Here is a 20,789-nt window from a genome sequence, read left to right on the forward strand (position 1 = left end):
CCCCCAAAAACCTAAACCCCCACCCCCCCCCCCCCCAAAAAAAGACCTAACCCCCCTCCCCCCCCCCCCCCCAAAACCTAACCCCCCCCCCCCAAGCTAAATGCTAAAAACTAAAACCCTCAAAAAACCTAAAAAAAACCTAACCCCCACCCCCCACCCCCCAAAAACCTAAACCCCCCACCCCCCCCCCCCCCCCCAAAAAAAAACCTAACCCCCCCCCCCCCCAAGCTAAATGCTAAAAACTAAAACCCTCAAAAAACCTAAAAAAAACCTAACCCCCCCACCCCCCCACCCCCCCCACCCCCCCCCCCCAAAAACCTAAACCCCCTCCCCCACCACCCAAAAACCTAAACCCCCCCCCCACCCCCCCCCCAAGCTAAAATGCTAAAAACTAAACCCCCAAAAAACCTAAAAAATCTAAAAAAATCAAAAAAAAATCTAAAAATTTTTTTTTATTTTTTTACTATTTTTTTACTATTTTTTATGTTCAAATCGCTACTTTTTGTAGCCAAAAAAAAAAAAAATTTTTTTTTTTTTAAAAAAAAAAAAATTTTAAAAAAAAAAAAATTTTTTTTTTTTTTGGATACTAAAAGTAGCGATTTTTATATAAAAAATAGTAAAAAAATAAAAAAAAATTTTTTGGGTGTTTTTTAGATTTTTTTAGCTATTACTGTTTGTGTTCACACTGGTTCTCGCGGTTCTCGCAATAAAGGGTGGTTCCTAACGGATCTTTGTCCTATATATATATATATATATATATATATATATATATATATATATTTACAAACATTATAAAACTAAAATAATTATAATTTATATTGAAGTTGTTAGTTTTGTTTACATATAGGGCATGTTTGGGTAAGCTTATTGAAACAACTTATTGACTTATTGGCTTCTTGGAAAAGTCAGGATTTTGTGACTTATTGACTTATTGGCTTTTCCCCCTCACATACACCCTCTTTGCCAAACATCATTTTAGAGCTTATGACTTTTCAAAAAACCAATAAGTCAATAAGTTGTTTCAAAAAGCTTACCCAAACATGCCCATAGTAACGATAATAAAAAGTAACAAGTAAAAAAATTGGTAGGATTTGCATGCAAGACTAGTCAAGTGATCCACAAAGTCCTTTTCGCTTTAACGAGAAACGAGGCGGGACCGGCGATCACTAATGTGTCCAACTGGGTCCCCTTTTGGCCTTTTGATTGCAACCCATGAAAAAAGGATGGCCAAATAGAATTTATAGATACTTGTCATTGCTACTAAAGTTGCATACATATGTATGTACAACACCATTTCTAAATAAATATAATATAATTGATAAAAAGTTAATACATATGTAAATATATATAATGTAAATACTCTTTAACACCCTTAGTTAGAGCTAAAGAATCAAGTTAAAGTTGCACCTACTCAAAATAGATATCGCTCAAGCCGTAACTTTGTTTATACATAAGTTTTACATCTGAACAGTTATGTTTTAAGTATTCAAACTCTATACCAGGTTTGAAAAAAGACGTGTAAAAACACACCTAAAACCTAGTGAAGATTACTAAACACCATATTCAACCTCTAAAACCTATGTAAATATATATAATGTTGACAACTAATTTAGTCATAAAACACATTTAAAACCTACAAATAAGTTAGTGAAGATTACTAAACACCATATTCAACCTCTAATAGTCCGTAAAAACTTCAAATAAATCATCGTAGAACTATGAACATAAAACACAATATGCTAATCAATATAAAACACAATAATGTTTGTCACTCCATAATCAGAGTCTTATCATCCAAAACACAACACAAAACCAACATATATGATGTCTTAGCAATCTTCATTATGTTATTTATGGTTGACATTATAATATTTTATAACTTTTTACACTTTTTAGAAAATTTAGACTCTATAGCCAACTCCTGGGCTACAACTCTAAAACATATATGAGAATTATAAACGTTTGTGTAGTCTAATTGATTGAGTTTATAATACCATTTTACTTCTACTCTCATTTCTGTTCTTGTATTATAAGTAATCATTAAGTGAACCATTCTTTTTTGACATACATGTTCTCGCAACATACAATTTTACGCGATATACAATGCTATACAAGGATCCATCCCGTACACCCATAATGACATAGATATATACACAAACACACACATACATATACATAAGAGTGTCAGGAGCAATGTGGGTCAAGGATGTCTGTGGTATAATTTTACTTTTATTTTATGAACCCGGTTTATATTATGTATGTATTTATTTGTTACAAAGATAAGTCAAAAAACACATTTGACAAGTAAGAGTACATGTATATATATTATTTAAAATAAACTTTAACTAGTTAAAATTATATACACATTTTTTAGGCAACGGAAGCGTATGTAGCAAAATAACATGAACACTTTTATACTAAGGGGCACCCGTAATGAAACAAGATCACCAACATGCAAACACGAAATAGAACATCAACCATAAGGGGTTTAGATATACCTTCGGTTAGTGAATAACCGGTTGAGACATCGAGGTTCAACGAACAAATGCTAGTTATACGAACTATCGAAACACGGGAATGGGTCGGGTAGCGGCGGAGGTGGCCGGCGGTCTTGCGGCGGCGGCAGCCGGCGGTTCTGGCCGGCAACGGTCTTGGCTGGTTGCGGTCTTGGCCGGTTGAGGTTGTGGGTGTTGTGAGTGTTTTGATTTAAAATCTTGCCACCACAAAAATGTCCATACACTTCCTTCATATATTCTATGAACCTTCATGCATGCTCAACACATGGTGGCCATGCAATTGGAACTTGGACAAGTGTTGAGAAGACTATGAATATGCAACAAGTGGCCATGCAAGAATGCATGCGTGACAAGTGGCATAGCACGGGTGTGTGTGCGACAAATGGCCAGATGAATATACCCGTGTCACCCGGTCCATGTACCCTTCTCTTAGTTAATACCCGCGTATTGTTCGTAATTACCAGTTAAATTAGTTAAGTGGATTTTAGTTCGTTGCCCACGGTGTAACTCTTACGGGTCAAGACCCGGTCGGCAGCGTTGACTTATCGAACCAGACATAAATATCCAACAACTATCACTTGGACGGTCTCTGATAAGATCTCAACGCAGACAGCCAGCGGTGCTCTAGCTACACATAGTTGCCCCCCAACAGGTCATGACTCTTTAAAGTCACTAACCAAGATATCTTCCATTTAGCAACGGCTTGCTACTTGAAGACAATAGACTTATGGCAATCGTTGTCATCTATCCTTTATGTAAAAGACATCAATTGAACAATGAGACATGGATCAGATTCAATCTCATATGGCGTTCAATCATTATCGTTCTCGTTCAAGAATCAAAGTGGTCCAATCAAACACACAGTAAGTTTGGGTAAGGCCTTACACTTCACCAGTTTGAATCAATGAGGGCGCCCCGATGTCTAACTGTTACATATAATGTAAGAGTACAAAATCCCATCTTGACTACATACAACTCCCACTGAACTTCAGAACCACTCCCAACCAATGCCTTTATGACTGGCAGTTATGCGACAGCGTTTGACATTAATCAAAGAATAGTCTTTAGTAAACGAAAGTTCTAGTATGTATCTCGGGTCAGAGGATACTAAATGAGTATGCCTAAATCAAAACCATCTTATGACTAAGATCTATGAAGATGATTTGATGTGAGTTACATCCAGCGTCATTCACAGTGATGCTCCCTCTCGTCGTATTTCCATACGATATTTTCTCCTACATTCCGGATTCGACTTCCTGCATCTATCAGTTCCTCTCCCTAGTGGCAAAACTCTGCCACATTTTCCGGGTTCATCGGAGGAAATGCAGGGGGTTCCGGTTGAAAATTTGGATAGAATGGAAACGGATTATTCATGAGGTCTTGAAATTCCCAATCATTAGTCCACCATTCTTCCACCGGGTTTGGGAGTGGTTGTTGTGGTATTACTGGTGCAGGATTTATAGGTTCTGGGTTTATTGGCATAGAGGGGTAAGATGGCATATTTAGATTAGTTTCTTCAAGTATAGGTCTGAACATCTCGCAATTTGCCAGTCGTTGGTCTAATTCCTCCCATGATAACGGCATGGTGGTTGGGTTTGAACTTTCGCCTATAGTTGTTTTTCCACTTGTTTCTCCAATTTGTTTGGTTTTTGTTGCTATTGGAATTTTCTTCTTCCTTTTTACCTTCCAATCCAATACTCTCTTTCTCTTTTTAGGAGTTGCTTTCTGTAACGGTTGGGCCTGAAATACCATTGGTTCGTGTATATCCACTTCATACCCGGTTTATATACCGGTCTGAATTTCGGTAGTGTCCATATCTGTATGGTTAACAGATATGTTCTTGAAAGCATCTGATAGCTCTCTAGCGCTCATACTGTTAGTCAAAAACAATAAAAACAACAAACTCCTAAAATCAAATATATAATATTTGATTAGTATCATAGTATTTACAGAAGTTATTTCACTTGTTTCCTGACTACTAATTTTAACTATTCTCACAATACTTAATTAGCTTAAACCAGTAGCTCTAATACCACCTTTTGTCACAACCCCCGACCCTACCCTGGGCGGGAGCCGTGACAGATACGAAGTGGTACTGGTGTTTATTAAAATTGTCGTAGCGGAAAATTTTTTAGGACCGGGTGTCATGCAAAATATCCGAGTTTTCAAAACACCGAAATTTTCATTTCATAAGTTGTGGGATAAAACCCGTATTTACATAAAGGATTTTCACAGGGGTAAACCCTTGATTACAAAATACGTTTTATTCAGGTTTACATAGTCACTTATTTAAGCTTAAGTGCCTCATAGCACTTTTTATTCTCTTCACAGTAAATCACCTGAAACGCGCTTTAAAAACATTTGATCAGCGAAAAATACTGGTGAGTTCATTCAAGTCCTATAAAAGACACAATATTGTAATTTACAACATTAAGAGTTTTTACGTTTGTTTATATCTTACTATTACCCAAAAGTATCTATCACTAGGCAATTCCCATGACTGTGGTCATATCACTGTTGATCATTCTCTCAACTAGTGAAGCTTATCAAGTAGTGTATACAAAACCCCACATACTAGCAGTAATTTCTCTGTAAGAATACAAAGACTTAATCACTTTAAATACACTTAGAAAACATTTAGGGTTTTGAAAGCATTTGATAAAAGAAAATGACTCACATTGCAGATTTCGGATTTTAGTACTAGCCTTCTAGTTTAAGTCTCGATTTCCTTATTAAGCACACAATGCACACATATTAGTGTACTAACTCAATTCAACTTTAACGATAATCACGAGATCTAAACCACAACATGATGACAAAGTATAGTCGTATACAAGCAGCACTTAAACATCCATTGATTTGGTTTTAGATCGATTGGACAGGGTACCGTACAAGTGATTCAAGTTAGCACGCTGATTACGGGCAGAGGTTTAGAACTTCGGGTATTTAGGTATTACACCAGTATATCGAGAGAGAAAGAAAGATTTTGAGCAAGTTTGAATGTCCAGAACTCGTCTACTTTATAGCTGATCTTGGACCTCTTCGCGTCGCGCGACCAAATTCATATTACACCTTCGCGTAGCGCGAAGGGTCTAGGCTAGGGCATAGGTGTCATGAGTGGCATGGTGCCATGTGTCCTCTGGCGGACAAAAGAGTGTCGCGTCACGCGACCACATAATGTTACCACCATCGTGTAGCGCGACATGGCCTGAATAAAAAATTTTCATTTTCCGTGCTGGTTCTTATCGTACATGTTTGGAGTCTTAGTTAAGATTCATTATGGTTTTATCGAGGGTTGGTACACAAATACTTCATTCTATGCAAATGATGTGGAGTATAAGTTGGGTATTATCTTATTGACAGTATTTATCCAGAGTGGACTACATTGGTGAAAACTCTTTCGTGTCCAGATGACAAAAAAAGATTGTATTACAAGAAAAAATCATGAGTTGGCAAGAAAAGATGCGGAGCGGGCTTTCGTGTATTAAAAAAAGATGGTTTATTAGTGCTCAACCGTCGAGAATACTTGAAAAGAGTAAAATGAGAAAAGTCATGCATACGTGAATCATCTTGCTTAAAATGATATTGGAGGACTCGGGCAGAGCCTTTTGTGTAGAGAATTATGGTGAAGGTAACCAACCGGCGAACCCACTACTCACCTACACTCGGAAGGAAGTTCTCCGAGCGAGGATATGTAACAGGGACACACACCTTAACCTTCGAGCTGATCTGACCGAGCACCAATGGTTTGATCGTGAACAAAGAGGAGACGACGAGTGAAGATGTGTATTTTTTAGTTTAACCTTTTAAGCATTTTTAGGTTTGTATTTTTTAAGTGATATTGTATTTTTTTTATTTAAAGAGTAAACTGCCAAAATGGTCCCTGAGGTTTGGTCACTTTTGCCACTTTAGTCCAAAACTCAAAACTTTTGAATCTGGGTCCATGTGGTTTCAATTTTGTTGCCATTTTCATCTAAAATCAAAATCTGATCAGACTTTTGAGTTAACATACAACGTTTTTGTCTTTTTCCTCCCTTTTAATGAAGGGCAAAACGGTCTTTAAACGTTTTATTATAACAAATTAAAAAATATAACCATTTTGCCTTTCATTAAAATGGTGGAAAAAGACAAAAAAGTTGGATGTTAACTGAAAAATCTTACCATATTTTGCTTTTGGATGAAAGTGACAACAAAATTGAAACCACAGGGACTCAGATTCAAAAAGTTTGAGTTTTAGACTAAAGTGACAAAAGTGACCAAACCTCAGGGATCATTTTGGCAGTTTACTCTTTATTTAAATTATGGGTTTTATATTTTATTCATGTTATTTAAATCTAAATTAATACGTCAAAATTAAATAATGTTTAAATTTAAATAAAAATTATAATTAGGTTATTATGATGAGGGCTTTAAACCATTGTAAAAATGTTAAAGGATATGACTTTAAAGTTCCCATATAAGGTGGTGCCTAGATAATGCTGAGTTGACATAATAAAGCCTTTAGGCCTTAGGGGTTTTAAAACACACCCACTAGCCTAACTAAAATGACTAGTAAAAAAATGTAACTTTAGTAAATAAATGTCATCTTTGTAATTGATTAAGACCTGAATGCAAGTAAAACTAAACCAGTACATATAGCTAAAGAAAAAAGTAAGTAAAGGAAGTAAAAATAAGGATAAATTACATTTTCGTCCTTTATGTTTGTAGCGGGTTGCAATGGATGACCTTTAACTTCAATAATTACAGTCACAGTCCTTTATTTGGAAAACATGTTGCATCCTTCGTCCTTTAGCACTAACCAGGTTGAAATTTTAGGTTAAGTTGCACCTCATGTGAGGGCATTTATGTCATTTTACCCTCTATCTCTCTCTCCAACAAACCATCAAACCACCAAATCTAGCCACCCCTGTCACTCCCCCACATCGATTTGCTGCTTAGACTTGATAAAAAAACCCCACAGCAAACACTCTGAAACAGGTCCAAATTTGCCTCCTTCGACTTGATCAAAACAGGCTTTCAAGTACTCAAAAGACAAATAACTCAACACCCCAGTAGGTAAATTCCTCTGAAGATCTCCCTTTCGCCATGCTTGCATTCTTTGAATGATAACTCTTTCGGCACCGTTAATATTGCCCATATCACCATTATAGCAGAGGCTCTTTTGGTTTGGATCTTGGTTTTAATGGTGTCGAGTGGGTTGAGGCAGACATAAGTGAATAAGCCAGTTGCGGGGGGTTTATTGATCCGGTGAGGTGGTGGCGATAGATCCGGTGGAGGTGGTTGCAGATCCGGCGTGGTGACGGAGAGGAGGGGGTGTGCGATGGAGTGGGATTTGGCTCCGCTATGGCTGAATACACCAAATTGTTGCCCAAGCACCGTCTGAAAACCCCCACACAAAACCCATCTTCATCAGATCTGATTTTCCTTTCCTTGTTAACAAACCCCAAACCCTAGAACTCGACGGTGGTGGTTTCTGGCAATGGTGGTTGCAAAGATGGTGGTGGCACTCATGGTTGCTAGAGGCTGGGGTGGTTGTTATCGGATGGTGCTGGTGGTTGTCGAATATGGTGGTGGCAGACACTTGGGTTTTTTCTTGACTGATTATCATGTGCAGAAGAAGAAGATGAGCAAAATATGATTTTATATATGTTTTTAGTTTTAGTGTTTTTAAAGTTAGATTTTGATTTTTTTATAAATATACCTTAAATTAAAAAAACATGGTAAAATGACTGAAATACCCTCATGTGTTTTGCACATGGTGAGACTTAACTGATAATTTTAACCAGGTTAATGCTAAAGGACGTAATGTGTAATAGGTTTTTCAAATAAAGGACTGTGAGTGTAATTATTAAAGTTAAAGGCTATCCATTGCAACTTGCCACATACATAAAGAACGAAAAATGTAATTTACCCTAAAAGTAAACTACTTACATAGTTATATTATACAAGTTTCAATGAGTAACCAGGAGTAGATCCTTAAGGTATATTAAATTTGATTAAACTCCCTTTTTACAGCTCTAAAAAAATAATTAATAGATCCCCACTATGTGAGTAACTTGAGTGAGCGAACTTAAAATATTACATGTGACATATAACAAATTAGAGTTATGTGGTTTATATCTAGTTTCGCTTTTAGGTACTAACTTCTTTTTTAACAGGTTTAAGTTTTATGGTTTCAATTTTGTAACACCTTGGGTACTAACTCCAAAATTATCAATATAATGACTAAAATACCGTTCCATTCTTTTTAATTTTATCAATGTAACACCTTTGGGTACTAATACCTAATTTTATTTAAGTTTAAATCAATTTTACAAAATCTATTTTTTTATTTTCATCTTATATTATATCTTTTAATTAACATAAAATCTATTTATTTTTTATAAGTAAATATTTATATCTAATTTTTTAAGAAATGATAAATAATTTAGTACGATAGAAGTTGCTCAAAATTTTAAATAATTAAAAATTCAGTAGGTATAATAATAGTTGGTAATGTGCAAATAAATTATTATTAAGACATTAGGTTAAAACTCCGTGTATTATACTTGTTTAATGTATAAAACTTAGTTTTAATTTTTGTAATTTTAAATATATGGGATTAAATAATATAAAACCAATAACAATAATAATAAAAAAATTGTATCTCATCGGAACTAAAGTGTTTCCTAAACACATAGATACACAAATAAAATAGAGACGTCATAGTTTAATCACACCGTCTCAAAATGTGCCAAGTTATTGATCGTGACAAACAAATCAAATTAGATTATACATTTTTACGATTTTACTACAAAATATATTAAATTAGTTGTAGTTATTTTTAAACAGTTTTTCTCGATTATGCTAGATATCTTGATATATTAATTTAACTAATTTTTAAATATTATATTCGTGTGTTTTCAAGATTGCTATGGAGTTTAATAGATACTTATTATATCATTTGTTTCATTATTTAATTTATATTTTAAAAGTTTTTATATATTCATAATATTAGTCAGATATTTATCTAGTATTATTTAGTAATATTATTAATAAAAAAATGGAGCGGACGTTTTCTGACTTTTTTAATTTATAATTATAAATAAAAAATAAATAGATTTTATGTTAATTAAGAGATATAATAAAAAGAGGAAAATAAAAAAATAGATTTTGTAAAATTGATTTAAACTTAAATAAAATTAGGTGTTAGCACCCAAAGGTGCTACATTGATAAAATTAAAAAGAATGGAATGGTATTTTAGTCATTATATTGATAATTTTGGTGTTAGTATCCAAAGGTGTTATAAAATTGAAACCATAAAACCTAAACCTATTAAAAAACAGTTAGTACCGAAAGACGAAACTAGACATAAATCACAGAACCCATTTGTGTAGTTACCTATATATTAAAAACAGTACCTAATGAACAGTAACATCATATATATATATATATATATATATATATATAGGTAAAGAGTATGGTACAAATATGGTTATCATACATTATATACGCTATATTTTGAGCCATACACGTGTCCTGATTCATTTCGGTTTAATAAGGTTAAATCAGACAATTAACCTAATCATCAGAGGGCAAATTCGTCTCTTCATTCATTCAGCGAGAAGTTCGTTACACTGATATCCCGGTAATTATTATTCAAATCAGTTTCAAATTTTCCATAATTCACAATTTGCAGTTTTCGTTCTTCTGTGTTAGGGTTTTATTCAATTTGTTTATTTCGATGGATCCACAGAGTAGCACTGGACGAACAGAAGTTGATTTTGAAGAAAATCGACCAATCGGTGATCATGCTCAATTATTTGCTTATCAGAGAGTTTCGATTGAGGATGTTTTAAATCCGCGACCTGCAATTCCAATTCCAATTCCAATTTCAAGTACAAGTGCTGCAAACGAGTTTTCTATTGGTAATTATGTTAATTCAGATATCTAAATTGTTCGTATAATTCTTTTTTGTTTAATCGTAGCATTGTTGTAGCTGTTTTTGTAGTTTGAATGTTTTGATTACACTTTTGTATTTTGAAAAGCAACATGTATAAATTCGCATGTTATTAATCTTACAATTCGCATTTGATTTTTTTTTTTTTTTTTTTGCAATTTCGCATGTTATTGTGTAATAAATCGCATATGTAATTCAGATTAATCAATATCATCATTTCGCATGCTTTCATCAGACAATTCGCATGTGTTTTATATGACGTTTTATGTTTCTTATTTTGATTCAGGTAGATGAAAGGGTTTACACTCCGGAGGTTCAGGCATCAGCTACACCTGTTGTTGGAATGCAATTTATCTCTATTGAACAAGCATATGCATTTTATCAAACATATGCTAAGTTAGTTGGTTTTTCTATTCGGAAAGGTGGTGAAGTATACAGTGGTGGTATAATCAAAACTAAGTATTTTGTTTGTTCTAAAGAGGGACATAAGCCTCTGTGTATTGATGATCATTCGAAGTCAAAAAAGCAATTCAAAACAAGGAACAGGGGGGCTATTAGGACCAGATGCAAAGCTCAACTTATGATTTGCATTGTGGATGGTAGATTATATACAGTAAAGAGATTTGTTGATGGTCATAATCATAAGTTTGTATGTCAAAATGACATTCACATGCTCCCAGCTTACAGACAATTGTCAGATGTCCAAGAGGAGATGGTATGGGAACTTGGCACTTTAAACCTTGGTCCTGTCAAAGCTTTCCATATAATGAGGAAACGTTATGGTGGTTTTGAGAACGTTGGTGCCACGGTTGATGATTGCAATTAGGAAGCGAATAAACAACTATATAGGAGAATATGACGCTGACATGGTAATAAATAGGATGACTGACAAAAAAAAGTATTTAGCTGATTATTCGTTTGAATACTCTGTTGATGATGGCAAACGGTTAACTGGTTTGTTCTGGGCTGATGGTTTATGCAAGCTTAACTATATTGAATTTGGGGATGTGATATCGTTCGATGCAACTTTCAAGACAAACAGGTAAGTGTTTCACGACAAACATGTTTGTTACATATTTTCGCATGTTTGTTTATTAATGCAATTTTAATATCGCATGTGTAGACAAAACAGAGTGTGATGAATATATCGCACGCCATAATTCTGGTTTCGCATGTGATTTTTAATAATTCGCACATATTAAATGTTGTTTTCACATGTGTTGTTCAGGTACAAGATGGTGTTTGTTCCGTTCACTGGTATTGACAACCACTGTCGAAATGTAACAGTTTCAGCTGGGTTGCTGGCATCAGAGAGTATTGAATCATATAAATGGCTTCTGAATTCATTTTTAAAGTCATTTGGTCGGAAACCAAATGTCGTAGTGGCGGATCAAGACCCTGCTATGAAACAGGCTATTGAGGAGGTTTTCCCTATTAGCAGACACAGATTGTGCATGTGGCACATAATGAAAAAAGTGGCAGATAAGGTATTTCATGCAATTTTTTTGTCTTTTGCTAGGGTTATTTTTATTTTATTTTTTTTTTGTTATAGGCTGATATAAAAGCATTTATTGTTATAGGTTGGTTGTGTAATAATGATGAGTTTAAAAGGAGGATGTGCGACATTGTTTGGACTGATTTGATTGAGCCCGAAGAATTTGAGAGACAGTGGAAATTGGTGATGATTGAGTTTGGTCTCACTGAAAACAAATGGATTGATGATATGTTTGGAATGAGATCCATGTGGATTCCGGCTTTTTACCGGCATGAGCCAATGTCGGGTCTTATGAGAACAACTTCAAGATCAGAGAGTGAGAACCATTTTTTTTGCCAGGTTGCTAATTCACAACTCACACTCGTAGAATTTATGAATCATTTTGATGGTGCAATGGATGTACAAAGGTTAAATCATAGAAAAAATGATCATATTTCAAGATATACTGAGCCAGCTGATTGGAGTCAAACTACCTTGGAAAAAGATGCTGCTAAGATCTACACCAGGTCTATATTTTTTGATCAACAATTAGAGATACATGGAACAATTTCTGATTGTTTGCCGATGGACACCAAAGTTGAAGGTTCACGTATCAGAATATTGTTGAAGGACTTTAAAGCACATGGCGATGGTTTATTGGAGGTATTTTACATGTTTTTTAGACATGCGAATTTGTTTCATCACACATGCGATTTTAGTTTATTTATTTACATAATTTTTTAGACATGCGAAATTGTTATGATTCACCTGCGATTTTAATTTTATTCACTTACATGATGGTTTAGACATGCGAAATTGTTATTTTTATATATGCGATTTTAAATTTTATTAATTTTTTTTGGTTATTTCTAGGCGTGGTTCAAGAATCTTGAAAATGATGTAACTGCAGAGTGTAGCTGTTTGCGTTTTGAGCAGTATGGGTTGCTATGCAAACACATATATTTTCTTTTCAAGATGTTTGGTGTTAAAGAAATTCCAAACAAATATGTTATGAAGAGATGGACGAAGGATGTGGTGCCCAATGAGTTAAATGTGAAGTACAATCTAAATATCGGTGGTAAGGATGTGAAAAACAAGGCTAAACGGATTGCTCGTGAAATCATTCACACAGGGGAGTATTTGGTTAGTAATTTGATTTCTGACCTTGATCAACTTGTCTTAGTGAGGGATCAAATGATGCAGCTTAAAGAGAGAGTTGATCAGAGTCGCATAACCAAGCAATTTGATCCAAAATTTGACTGATTTTCAAAGTTGATTGGTTATCAACAACCAGTAACTAATGCTCCCCCTATTGTTCATGTGCCGGCTGGTATAAGAAACAAAGGTCGCGGCTTGCATAGAAGGATTAAATCTAAGAAGGAACAAATGATAAGCCGCAAAGGGAAAAGGTCAAGGACATGTAGCGTATGCAATGAAAAAGGTCATGACATTCGGACTTGCGGCGAGCTTAAAGCCAAACAACAAGGTAAACAGGGAAAAAAGAAGATGAAGGGTGTCCAGATTGAAAATGGTGGGAGAGACAAAGACAACGAGGTTGAAAACGACGAAGAGGAAGATGACTTTGAAGATTACAGTAGTGATGATGTATCTGAAGAAGAAGATCAGTGGGGAGAGGTGTCTGAAGATGACGAGGATGAGTAGGTTTTTATAAATGCACTTGCGAATTATACTAAACACATGCGATTTTATATTCATCTTTTTATATCATTTTATTATGCGATTTTCTAGTTTAAAACATGCGATTTCAATAAGATACAGTGTATAATCATTTGTACATGCGATTTCATTTTTATTACGTGCGATTTGTGAGTTATCTTGTTTTTGTTATGTGACAATGATGGCTATATCATTCATGCGATTTAATATTAAGAGCAAACATAATATGTGTTCAAAACATGTACCCAAAATATAATATTAGTTATTGTCTAACAGAGCCCAAACCACAAAACGATGAAATAAAAGATTTTAGTTACTTGGAGCAAATATTTTGTCTCGTTCAGAAGAGCTGAACTCCATCTTCTCCTTCACAGTGTTCAGAGCATCTGTCAGGAAAGAGAAGGCTAAGTCATCAGCTTGAGATTGCCCCTTTATGTGATCCAAAGCTTTGTCTTTGAAGCTTGATTGTGGTTCTTGAAGTAGCTGTTCCCATACATCTTGATTTTTCTTGATTTGTTCAAGAAGTTTTCCTTGCACATCAAGAACCAGATGAGAAGAGCTGACATCAGTGCTTATTTCTGTCAACGTTCTTGTTGACAATAGCTCTTTGATAGCAATGTTTTTGATTTTTTCTGATTCTTCAGTTGCCATTTTTTGTTGGTCTGTTTGTTGTGTGTCTTTATTTCGTATTATTTATCTTAATATGGAAGTAGTTATATCTAGTTTTTTTATATTAATATAGTAAATTTATTATATAGGTAGGGTGGTAAAGTTCAGTAGTATTTATTGTAAAATTCATCATTACATGTCAAATTATAGTCACATCGTTAATAAATTAAGTTTTTTTTATATAAAATAATACTATTTTTAGTTTTTAAGATTGGTAGCTTGTTTTTTTTTCCATTTTTATTACAAAGTATTTTTTTAAAGTTTTTTTTGCAGTGTTCTTATTCAAAATCGCACTTTGATTTGAAAGAAATTCGCAAACTGTAAGAAACCAAAATATAAATATCTTGTTTTCTAATATCGCATGTGTAAAATATCTGAAATCGCACACTATATGAAAAGTTTTTGAAATCGCATGTGTATTATCATGAATTCGCAAACTATATGAAATCTCATAGAATACTTAACTTTTTACTGAAATCGCATATGCATGTCATGAATTCGCAAACTATATGAAATTTCAAAGAATTCTTTTTTTACTGAATTTGCATTTTGCATTGTCGACGTTTTCGCACATGATTTGACATTCTGCATCATCTTCTTCGATAGTCAGTCTATCCAGAATTTCTAAATTCATCAGAAGTTCATTTTCTCAGAAGAATTTGGTGAATAGGAATCGATCGCTTTGGTGAATAGGAATCGATCGATTTTTGATTAATTGTTATAATTTCGTTTTTGGTTTTGATTTAAGATCTTACGTTATGATTTTTGAGGTTTTGTTTGCCGTTTATCAGGTGTTTTGATCTTTAATTTGACGATTTTAACCTTGGCGGTTTCTTTTTTATTAATCCTATGTTGATAAATTTAATAGAAAAACGCGTTGTTTAAGAAAGATGATCCGACGGTTGTGGATGAAGCGTACATAATGTACGATTAGGTTATTTGTATGATAACCGGCCTCTCTCTCTCTATATATATATATTAAAAATACCGGGTATATATATATATATATATATATTAAAAATACCGGCCTCTATATATATATATATATATAGAAAATGGCCGGTTATTTGTATGATAACCGGCCTCTATATATATATATATACCGGGTATATTTTTGGTACCGATTCGGTACCAACTTTTGCCATTTTCGGTACCGGTTTTTACCCTCAAATACAGGTATCGTACCGTTGCCGTACCAGGTATATTCGGTACCGGTACCCACTTTTGGGGGTTTTCGGGACCGAGTTCAACCCTAACATCACCTTTGAGCCCATGCCACGTAGTAACGCAAGTAATTGCACCGTTTAGATTACTTTTCATACACATGGTAAGTAAATTGTATTTTGTTTGAATGAGGTTTTATAAACACAACTTCTTTTTTTCTTAGCTTTTTTATAATGAATGAATTGTAACATGTAAAATTAACTTGGATATTTAGATTATTGATGAGCAAGTAGTATCAGATCCGGTAATCAAACCGGTATCGTATCGGTACCAAATTTACTATACCAAATCATTTTCGGTACCCACCTTTTGACGTTTTCAGAATCATTACTTTCAGTTCGACACCGGACTAGCACCATACATGTATTTACTTATTTTTACCTTCAAATACCATACCGTATAGTACCGAGCATTTTCGGTGCCGGTACCTAATTTCGACGATTTTCGGGATCGGTACTTTCGGTGCCATTACCGGTACCGAGCTCATCCATATGTTAACGTGTTAGTAACGTCATAACTGAACTGAAAACAACCGAATTTTCAACGTATAGGACGTGTGGGTCTTATTATTATATATTAGATTATTTAAAATCGTTTTTTAGGACGGAGTAACTATCGTTACTACGTCATTTTTATCTATGTTTTGATATTCGGTATCCGCTTACTATTGTTGACCCACATTTTGCAGATATTGGATCCCCACCGCAACACGAGATCAGAAAATCAACTAGTTAACTCAACAAATTATATAATCCCATAGTCATAATTTTTTCACTCTTTGGAAAAATAGTAACGACCAAGATGAGAGAGAAACAACATCCTCTTTATCTTTCTCCATTATCTATGATAATAAACCACTTTAACTTTGGTTGGAAACCCAAACATCCACCCTATTTTGTTGGTGATCCTGATCCCCCACCACCATGGGCCGTCGTCAGACCCATTTCCTCACTTTATTCCCTTCATTCTTTCTTTTGCGACTAACCCACTTTAATGTCTAAACTAATCTCACTTCTCAAGCATTAAAGTAGCTTGTCCCTCTTTGATCCTCGAGCCCTCCCTCATTTCTTCTGGGTCTTCTGTCTTTCTTATTAATGCTGCTTCATACCCACACACGCCATCTCATCATTTCCATTTGTTTATAACCATATCTATATTGTTTCATCAACCACCCGATTTTTGCCGACAACTTGTCTTCCGTACCACTGAGCTTGTTTGTTTGTTTTGGATGCATGAACTTGTAGGGGGATTGTTGAAGCCATGAGAGATGGAAATTGTAAAACCAATAAGGTTTTCATTCTTGCTTGGTCGTAGTTTTTTTTATTTTTATTTTTTGTGTGTGTGTGTGTGTGTGTGTGTGTTCACTCTGATTGTATTCCGTTGTTGCTTTTGGTACCGGACTGTTATTGACTAGTGGCAGTCAGGTACCGGAAGCAACAGTATGCACCAAGCTGGATGGAGTGGGTATGTTCCCGCTTCTCCGTGCATTTGATTTTTATTGTACTTTGTACCAATCAACTCGAATTGGAGTGGACGCAATCAATTTTGTTTGATTCTTATGTTTTACTGATATATGGTTGGATTTGCAGCTCTCTTGGTCGAAGAAACTGGTGCGAAATTGGTTCAATATCAAGACGAAATCGGAAGAAACTCATGGGGATGATAATGGAGGTGGGTTTTTTTAATTGTGGAATTTGTAGGTGCACTGCACACCAAGTGTTTGTTTGAAATTTGAACTTGGTAACTCAAAAGGTTGATGCTATCATCTTAGGTAGCTTCAGTGAGAGGGAACCACCCGCAATCAAGAAATCCAAAACAGAGATATCGAGCAAGAGTACAGATGCGCGTAGGTGGGGAAGGGTGGATCTTGACCACCCACAGGTTATTAATGTGCAGAACTATAGGTATGGTTAAATCTCATGATTTTTTTTACCCTTTTTTGGTTTTGTACTTGTGATTGAACATTCTTTTTGGGTTCTTCAACCAGTATTTTTTCTGCTACATGGAATGTGGGAGGCAAATCTCCTTCAAGTAACATGAATCTTGACGATTGGTTACATGCTGCCCCCCCTGCTGACATTTATGTTCTCGGGTATTTATGATTTCTGTTCCGATTTCGGTTTCAGTTTATGTTTTTTAAATCGGTACACTAGAGCCGTATTACTTTGTCATTGGTCACGTTGGTCATTTCTTTGTTAGTCAAACACCCCATTCACTCTGTATGATTTGGTCCAAATACGACCCATATGACCATTTTCACCCAATCATATGACCTGCTTGATCACTTTTCGCTCTATCGTACGGCCTGTATGACATGTCAGTGGTGTTTCTATAGCGGGGTGCTTTAGTATTTCGATTTATGTATTTAACAATTTGGGTATGTTCTTTCAGGTTCCAAGAAGTTGTTCCTCTTAATGCTGCTAATATTTTGGGTGCTGAAGATAACGGGCCTGCGAAAAAATGGGTGAATCTAATACGTAGAACTCTAAACAATCGACCCGGATCAGGTGGAGGAAATATGTGCTACACGCCTTCTCCTGTTCCTGATCCGGTTGCTGAGTACGATGCTGATTTTGAGGGGTCAACAAGACATCAAACTTCAACGTTTTTTAACCGGCGGTCTTTTCAGGCGCCTCAAAGCTGGCAGAATGAAAACGAGCCGCACCTTGACCGGCGATACAGTGTATGTGACCGGGCAATCTTTGGTCAAAGACCAAGTGACTGCTCTTCGAGTCATAGACCGAGTGACTATTCTTCTTCTAGTCATCGGCCGAGTGACTACTCGGTGGGTTACAGACCGAGCGACTACTCATCTAGTCACAGGCCGAGTAATTACTCGTTGGGTCAAAGACCCAGTGATTATTCAAGATGGGGTTCGTCTGATGATGATTATGGCCCCATGGAGGATTTAACAAACAACAATAATTCGTTCTCACCGATGTCGAATACGGAAAATAATGGCCATTCAAGCTATTGTTTGGTTGCAAGTAAACAGATGGTTGGTGTTTTTCTTACGGTGTGGGTTAAGAGTGAATTGAGGGAACATGTTAGTAACATAAAAGTGTCTTGTGTTGGCAGAGGATTAATGGGTTATCTTGGGAATAAGGTATGATAACAATAATCATAATTTTATATTTAAAAGTAGAATGAAATGAAGTAATTTTTTGGTTTTTTTTTTATTTGCAGGGATCAGTGTCTGTGAGTATATTGTTGCATCAAACAAGTTTTTGCTTTGTGTGTAGTCATTTGACATCTGGCCAGAAGGAAGGAGACGAGCTGAGACGGAACTCTGATTTCATGGAAATCACTAAGAAAACACGATTTCCGCGTGTTCAAGCCATTAAAGATGATAAATCCCCTGAGACGATACTTGAACACGAGTAATATAACTACTTCAACCCCACAAATTAGCTTCCTTTTCTTGTCGTGTTTACTTTTGGTTACTCGATTCTAGAAGATGGGGATAATTACTCGATTCTAGTAGAGGTGGCAATTTCAACTCATTGAGTTTTTAAATATTTTTTCTCAAATGGAACGCGTCAAATTGGTTGAACGAGTCAAATGAACTGAAAATCATGGTCTATTATTATTATTATTATTATTATTATTATTATTTATTATTAATACACAATGTTCCTAATAGTTTTTTACAGTTTTAAAACTTTAGTCATAATAAACACATTAATTATTTATAAAAGATTACAGGCAAATGGACAAAATATCATTAATGGGTCAACCTATTTTGGCTTGGCCCTAAAATGACCTATTTCAACCCGAACCATGTTGCCTGGTCCATCATCTTCAATCTCTGCGTATGGAATATTCGTATTAGCTTTTAATGAAATCGGTATCTGGATTCTGTTTAGCTAGGCTGACTGAACAAATAGTTGTTACATTCTGACAATTTGTACGTATTTTCAGTCGAATTATATGGCTAGGGGATCTAAATTACCGAATCGCCCTCTCTTATCGGTCAGCAAAGGCGCTCGTTGAAATGCAAAATTGGCGAGCATTGTTGGAGAAAGATCAAGTATGTCATTAATATTCATTTCTAGTTATAAATTATGAATTCAATATTGTTTTTTGTTACTAAACAACACATTTTTTTCTTGCAGCTGCGAATTGAGCAGAGAAGGGGTCGTGTTTTCCAAGGATGGAATGAAGGGAAGATATATTTTCCGCCAACATACAAATATTTGACGAATTCAGATAGATACACCGGAGACAATCTGCGCCATAAGGAGAAAAGACGAACACCCGCGTGGTAAATATTTTGATACCAGCAGTTTTTTTTAATAAAAAAGAAATACCCTTGTCGTATATTTATTGAAATCAGAAAAAATTTTCTTATGTGAAGGTGTGACCGGATCTTGTGGTATGGAAGAGGTCTTCATCAGTTATCATATGTACGCGGTGAATCGCGGTTTTCAGATCATAGACCAGTTTACAGCTTATTCTCGGCTGAGGTTGAGTTGGTCCATAGCCATTGTAGCACCGTGAGCACCGGTGTTCAATTCGAGGAGCTCTTGCCATACACAAACGGCTACACTGAACTCTGCTTTTTCTAACTCATCATCACCATGAGTGAACTAACCATACGATGCATGGATAGTGGCAGTGGCGGAAACAAAACTTTTCAACTGGCGGTCACAAATAGAAATTTTGTTGCTACATTGGCTTGAACGACCTGACAACTTGACAATTTAACGTCAAAATACAAAAACAGCGACGTTAATATCCATATTAATAGAAAATCTGGTCGGCTTGAGGGTCAACGGGCCTCGACTCCTGTTTTACTTCCGTCCATGTGTACGGATTCCTTGTTAGAATTAACATTTAGAATTTTTGAAGGAAACCAAATGATGACACACATGTCTAACTTAGTTGAGTATGCTTAGAGTATGATAGAATCATAGTATAAAAAAAGAAAAAAAAAACAAATGTAGATTATTTTAATTCTGAAGATTCTTTACATGTTGTTAGAAGGTACAAAAATGAGTAGAAATAATGATAGTGATTATTTGTGTCTTGTCTTGGTTAAAAGATAAAATTGGTTTGTTAATGAATGTGATCCTGAGTACTGATAAAGTGTTATTTGTGTTCTCTACTTTACTGCTTTTTTCTGTCTGGAATGGAAAATGACACTAAAGTCTGTGAACCAGAATTGGGTGGGAGGGAGGAAAGCCTTTTCTTTTTTTTTTTTATTAGTTTATAAATTAAAACTTATTTATACAAGGATGTTTGGTGTGAAAAGTAATACTTACAATTGTTTATAGATAATAGGTTAAC

At 35.2% G+C, this 20,789-nt stretch overlaps 1 protein-coding gene across 1 annotated transcript; it reads left to right on the forward strand.

Annotated features, from left to right (window-relative positions):
* The first annotated feature begins 16,312 nt into the window (after window positions 1-16,312).
* Window positions 16,313-20,526, forward strand: LOC110930622 (type IV inositol polyphosphate 5-phosphatase 7). The gene is made up of 9 exons (XM_022173967.2): window positions 16,313-16,790; window positions 17,090-17,171; window positions 17,272-17,404; window positions 17,488-17,592; window positions 17,892-18,606; window positions 18,687-18,880; window positions 19,422-19,530; window positions 19,616-19,764; window positions 19,858-20,526. Exons 1-9 carry the CDS (start codon window positions 16,761-16,763, stop codon window positions 20,066-20,068), a joined length of 1,728 nt encoding a protein of 575 aa, XP_022029659.1. The 5' UTR covers window positions 16,313-16,760; the 3' UTR covers window positions 20,069-20,526.
* Window positions 20,527-20,789: the final 263 nt, after the last annotated feature.

This window comes from Helianthus annuus, chromosome 3 (genome assembly GCF_002127325.2).
Source record: "Helianthus annuus cultivar XRQ/B chromosome 3, HanXRQr2.0-SUNRISE, whole genome shotgun sequence".
In the NCBI taxonomy this organism is placed as follows: Eukaryota; Viridiplantae; Streptophyta; class Magnoliopsida; order Asterales; family Asteraceae; genus Helianthus; species Helianthus annuus.